The 6,701-nt window shown below is 40.8% G+C and overlaps 1 protein-coding gene across 3 annotated transcripts in view; it reads left to right on the top strand.

Moving 5' to 3' along the window:
- Nucleotides 1-6,701, top strand: part of SYK (spleen associated tyrosine kinase) — a 90,074-nt gene that overhangs the window by 76,098 nt on the left and 7,275 nt on the right. For all 3 annotated transcript variants that reach the window (XM_011372361.2, XM_011372359.2, XM_011372360.2), the window contains 2 exons: nucleotides 2,660-2,800; nucleotides 3,439-3,551. In XM_011372361.2, coding sequence (XP_011370663.1) covers nucleotides 2,660-2,800; nucleotides 3,439-3,551 — 254 coding nt within the window. The remainder of the gene's footprint in view (nucleotides 1-2,659; nucleotides 2,801-3,438; nucleotides 3,552-6,701) is intronic.

Below are 6,701 nucleotides of genomic sequence, written 5' to 3'. Positions count from 1 at the left end.
AAGTTCTGGGGCTCTAATATACAGCATGATGATTATAGTTAAAAATACTGTGTTATATACTTGGAAGTTGCTACGAGAGTAGATATTAAATGTTCTCAAGATAACAAGAACAAAAATGGTTATAAGTCAAGTGATGGGTGTGTTAACTAATGTTGTGTTAAACATTTCACAATATAATGTGCATAAATCATCATATCGTACAAAAAACTCAAAGGCATGTTAGAACCTGCAAAAAGAGACTGAACACTCTGAAAAACATGGCAACATGAGGATTTTTCTTAAGAAAACAAAGCAAAAATGAAATGGAAAAGAATAAAAAGTCAAACAGAATTTAAGAGAAATGATAATGAGGGAAGCAAATGAGCTTGGCACCCAGAAAACAGTGTGCTGCAGCTGAAATTGTGCAGCACCAAGACTGTAAACACACACACCCTTTGATCCAGCAACTCCTTCTGAGTACCCTACATACAGGGCAAATAGACATACCTCATTTTATTGTGCTTCACAGATATTGTATTTTTTACAATACAGTATAGTAGCGACCCTGCATCAAGCAAGTCTTTTGGCACCATTTTTTAAAGAGCATTTGCTCATGTTGTGTCTCTGTGTCAAATTTTGGTAATCTTTGCAATGTTTCAAAGTTCTTATTAATATTTTTGTAATGGTGTTCTGTGATCAGTGATTTTTGTTGTTACTATTATCATTGTTTTGGGGCTCTACAAACTGCACCCATATAAGACAGCAAACTTAATAAATGTTATATGCAATCTAACTGCTCCACCAGCCAGCCATTCTCTCTCCCTCTCCTCAGGCCTCCCTATTCCCTGAGATACAATAATATTGGAATAAGGCCAATTATTAACCCTATAATGGCCTCTGTAGCTGTCATAGATAGCAATTCCTCTGATTGATCTAGACAAAGAAACTTTAAAACCTTCTGGAAAGAATTCACCATTCAAGAACATTCATGATTCAGGGGAAGAGTTCAAAATAGCAACAATAACAGGAGTTTGGAAGAAGCTGACCCCGAGCCCCATGGATGACTTTGAAGGATTCAAGGATTCAGTGAGGAAATAACTGCAAATGTGGTGGAAACAGCAAGATAACTAGAACTAGAAGAGGAGCCTGACAATGTGACTGAATTGCTGCAGTCTCTTGACAAAACTTCAATGGATAAAGAGTTACTTTTTCTGGATAAGCAAAGAGAGTGGTTCCTTGAGAAGGAATCTAGTCCTGGTGAAGATGCTGTGAAGATTGTTGAAATGACAACAACATACATAATATATATATATATATTCTAGAAGGATCCAAGAAAAATTATCAAGTGTGGTTATCTCTGTGGTTAAGAATTTGGAGTTCGTGGTGGAAAGAGGGTATATTTCATCAAATTTAGAATTTGTCAAAGGTTTATCCTTTTATCAGTTCAAAATTCAGAATAAACTTGAGATAACACACATGACTATATTGTTCACAAGTTCTGAAATCAAAATCTAAAAATAATCAGTGTTTCATACAGAGAAGTGCACCCATGGTCTCAGATTGATGTCCCCAAGTTGCCCCCTCCTGACCCACATTAGGGCAGATTGCCTCCCTTCCTCTGCTCCAGGAGACTTTACCCAGATTACAGTGACATCCACAAGAGGCAGCGAGACTTACCCACACCACACTGAACCTCAAACCCCAAAGGAAAGCATTTTGGTAGGCACGATTTTGATCTCTTTCCCACCATGTACTTTTTTTAATTAGAAAGTTTAAAACATATTTTAATGCTACTGGTAAACAGTCTATGCCAAAATAATTATTGTTGGCTTAAGACTATAGACAAGTACATAGTAGCAGTTAAAAGTACTTGTGAACAGCCCAATATTTCTTGGAGCATAACCATGAAGTAATATTCAGATTAGACTCTTGCATTGTGACAACGAGCTCCATGAAGCTGTGAGTGACCAAAGGAAGAGATGAGAGAAAAACACTAAAAGATACAAGAAATTCAGTCTGTATTTAAAAAGATGTATTTAAATCTTAAAAATTTAAGAGTTTAGGATTTAATTATATTTTTCAGATTCAGACTAAATTTGTACACATACACACATGCGTCATTTTGAGAGTCATGATTTTATTTTTTTTAATTGTGGAAAAATACATGTAACATAAATTTTACCATCTTAACCCTTTTAAAGGTTACAATCCAGTAATGTTAAGTACATTCACTTTGTTTACAACCAATTTCCAGAATTCTTTTCATCTTCCAACATTGAAACTCTATAATCCTTAAACACTAACTTCCCCATCCTCTTTCTCCACCCAGCCCCTGAATACCATTATTCTGCTTTCTGTCTCTATTATTTGGACTATGCTGTGGGCCTCAGATGAGTGGAATCATACAATATATGTCCTTTAGTGACTTGACTGGCTTATTTTACTCAGTATAATAAAAGGTAACCTCATGGTTCATCCACGTCGTACTGTGTCAGACTCCCCTTCCTTAAGGCTGAATGACATTCAATGGTATGAGTATACCCCATTATGTTTCTCCAGTCATCTGTCAATGAACACTTGGGTTGCTTCCACATTTTGGCTGTTGCAAAGAGTGCAGCTATAAACATGGGTGTCCACAATTTTATTCTTAATGAGAGTTCTTCATTTGCACTGCTTTCAGGCCCAGACCCACGGGAAGTGGCCTGTGAAGTGGTACGCTCCAGAATGCATCAACTACTACAAGTTCTCCAGCAAGAGTGATGTCTGGAGCTTCGGAGTGTTAATGTGGGAGGCGTTTTCCTATGGGCAGAAACCATATCGGGTAAGCTACTACTGTTTTATTTCCTAATTATGTGGCCATCAGTACAGATAAGCACCAAATTATCGTTGCAGGACCATACATGTCATAATCTGGGCACCCTTCTTCAGTCTTCCACTATCTTTGACACTGGGTAGTCAATATAGCCTCAGTTTATTCTAAACTAAAAAAAATATATTTGATGCTAACTGAACAGGATATCTTTTTTTCATTGTGTATTACACATATAAATATGCATAAAACATACCAAATTAATATTAATTAAGGTAGAAATGGAAATAATGGCTATTGTTAGTATCAAATTGGCAGCTCGTTACATTTTTTATATTTTTTAAATCAAAATTTACATACAAAAAAAGTACACAAATGCTAGGATACAACTTGATAAATCTTCACAAATAGATGAACAAACAGAACAGAACCTTAGAATCCATTTTCCCCCCACTGGCACAAGTGTCCCTGCAAGGGTAACTCTATCTGACTTCTAGATCATAGGTTAGGTAATCCTGTTTTTATAATTTTTATAATTGAAATCATACCACTTATACTTTTTTGTTTCTTTGGGGGAGTGGGATTTATTTGTTGTTTTGTTTTGCTGAATACTAAGTTTAAAAAGTTAAGGTATATTTTGCATGTTTTAGGGGATGAAAGGAAGTGAAGTTTCTGCTATGCTGGAGAAAGGAGAGAGGATGGGGTGCCCTGTGGGGTGTCCGAGAGAGATGTATGAGCTGATGAACCTCTGCTGGACGTATGAGTGAGTACCCAACCCTTCCTGCCATTTATCCAAACGCTTTGAAGGCATATGGAATGACTGGGTCCTAAAGGAAGCATGAATTCTGTCTTTTCATGAAACAGGGATGTGCTCCCTTCTAAATAAACAGTGAGGGAGATATCCTGCTTTCTGGTCCATGTACTTCCATTCTTTAGTCTAAAGAATAAGTTTAAACAGTTACACTAAGCCAGGATGTCAGAATTTAATGTAGATGATATCAGAAGGTAAGGTGGTCAGAGTAGAAGGATGTTCCCAAGAGTCTGGCCTGATGCTGTGTACCATTTTTGGTAACAGAGGATAGCAGAGGTACTTAATGGAAAATGTCCTATTTTCCTAATTCCTGATCATCTTTCAGAGGGAGGCATGACCACAGATGTTGGCTGGCTTATAGATGGATTGGCTAAGGTAGCACTTTCCAAAAAGTGAGTCAGACCTGGGAACAGTAACCCTCAGAGTCTGCCCTGAGTGCCATCTTGTGTCCTGCCTGGAGCAAACATGACATTATGGCAGGGGATGTTTAGAGCAGCTTAGTAGTTAAGGGAAACCTATCACACCTGAGAATCAGAGAGTGTCACACCTGGAAATCAGGGAAATGTCACACCTGGGAATCAGAAAGTAGCTTTTAATTTTGCCTGGTTTTCGTAGCCTGTGAGTGCATCATGGGGAGCCATGAGCCCTGTTTCCTGTGCCACTAGCACTGCAATGTGCACATAGAATCTTTGCAGCTTGGCAACGATACGAATCTTTGATAGAGAGGAGCTCATATACTTACAGTAGATTTAATTTGGGGGGGATCAGGCTTGCTCACAGATACAACAGCTTGTGATGCCTGAGCATCTTAAGGATGAGGGTTATTGCAAGTGCTCTCAGATGTCACCTAGGATTCCACAACACCCCTGGAAGAACCATTCACCACCATTATGGGGAGTGCAAGTAAAGAATCTTATTATTATCTAGAAGCACCAGGGAGTCAGCCCCAAAAGGAGGTATTTCCATCTGCTGGTGCTAGTCTTTTCAGGTGAGGGGCCTGGTCAGGCCTTTCAGTGCCAAAGATAACTGTCTAGGCTCTGGGGAGCTTGTCTAATCCAGGCTGTTTGTGCCGGAGGGACATCAGAGTGTCAACAAGAAAGGAATGCTAGAAATAGCTTTTGGGTAGGGGGTGTCCATTTCTTGAAGTCTTGACTTAATCCCCCACCCCCAGTCTTTTCCAAACTAGAATCATTAGAATCATTGACAGGTAGGGCCCAGCCATTTTCAAAATTGAAATTGAAGGTATGGACTATGACTGGGGTGGGGGGCAGATAGGAAACAGAAGACAAATTATCCCGAGATAATGTTACAGACCTTAATATTGTCACCTTGTACCTGTACTGAGTCTAGTTCCAGCTGTCCTACTTCAAGGTGCCTCTGAAAGGCAGGCAGAGGGAGGACAGAAGCACCCTCTGAGACTTGCCAAGAATCCCCTTAATGAGTGTGGGCCATTAAGGTTTTCTTGCAGCACAGTTCCTGAGAACCTACAAAGCTGCAGGAACAGCACAGGCTTTCCTGGCCTTTTGTAGACTGTGCATCACTACCCTGCCGGGTTTTGGAGACCTGGCACACTGTGATGCTTCACTAGGAGTAAAATAGACACCGAGGTCAGGAAATGTGCGAAGCTTTGGGTGAGGGCAGCCCTGCCCTTGGGTGCATAAGCTTGTGAGCACTTAACTAGAAGTGTTCTCTGGTCCTGCCTGCGGCTTCATCTGGAGGGTTTCAGTTCCTCTGAGAAAAATGGATTTTAAATCATTCTGAAACAAATGAAAAAACCTAGAACTAAAATGAACTCTCACGGAGATGGTTAAAGTTAATGTTTTGCATTTAATGTTAGTACTGATATGTTTATTTTTGTTGGTTGTTCTCTGTGGTGGATGTTGACCAGTGAGGAGTGGAAGGGTGGGCAGAGGTGAGGACTTAGGGTGGGGGCAGGGTGTTAGGAATGTACCCAGTGGGGTGAACCGTGGTGGGCAGAGAGATGCAGTCAGAACACACCCTTGCTTGTCTCTGGGGGCCATGATGAGCCTATAGAACACTCTTAGCGCCTAGAGCCTTCTTGTGGTGGGAATCAGGACAAAGTCTGCTTTCCTGCCTCTATCTTTGTTGTGACATGTAGCGCCTCCTCGTGCTGCTGTTGCCAGGTTGGTCCACAAGGAGCAGACCGGAAGGGAGAACAGTTCCTGGTATTCGCTGGAGTTGGAGTTAGGTAGAGCTCTCCTCTTTAAGAGAACATTGTTTCCAAATGTATTTTCCCACCTGGAGGTTTGGGTTACAGTCTAAGTGAGGCTTACATGCTGTAGTGTCTTTCTTATCGCTTCCAACGCAAGAATGCTTCCCAGTGAGTTCCACGTAAATATTTAGGAATCAGCAACAGAGTTTAAGTATCTGTGGAGTAGAAAGAGCGATGGCCATCCGTGCCTAAAATTAGAAATGATGACTCCTTATCAAACTTTGATTCCTTCTCCAACAAATTATATTTCTAAAAGTTAAAGTTTTTCTAGTAATGACCTGAAATGGCCTGGGGGCGGGGGGTGGGAGCGGTGCAGGGAGAAGCAGTCAGAGATTTTGTCTAAGCATAAACAGTGGAATGACGCACTGTTGAATGAAAAAAAGAAACATTTTCTTGGTCATGGCCAACAAGAAGAATCCAAAAGCACCAGAAGCTTGTCTGACAACCTGGGTAGTTAACGTCATCAAACTTCACAGAGAGGCCAGACCCTGCCCTGTAAGAGCCTGCAGTTGAGGGAGGTGAGGATGGCAGGCAATGAATGATAGGCTATAAAATAAATGTGTTCTATAGTGTGTTCTCAAGAAAGAGATAAGTCCAACAGCAGTTCAAAGCCGGAGGATGGAGGGCCCAGGAAGGTGCTGCACATATGTGTGAGGACCTCCCATGTCCAGATAGTTTCTCACAGAAGGAAATGAAGTAGTTGCCTGGGGCACAGAAGCATATGGGAGCTTCCAGAACCTGGTGGATTCAATGAAGCAAATACAAATGATCCTTGTATAGTCTCCAGGCTTTCCTCCACTGTAAACAGTCAGCCACCTTTGCCAAGGTAATAGACAGATTTTTAGGTAGGTAGGTAGGTAGGTAGGTAG

The sequence above is a fragment of the Pteropus vampyrus genome, unplaced genomic scaffold (assembly GCF_000151845.1).
Source record: "Pteropus vampyrus isolate Shadow unplaced genomic scaffold, Pvam_2.0 Scaffold205, whole genome shotgun sequence".
NCBI lineage: Eukaryota > Metazoa > Chordata > Mammalia > Chiroptera > Pteropodidae > Pteropus > Pteropus vampyrus.
This window is presented reverse-complemented; position numbering and strand designations above follow the sequence as displayed.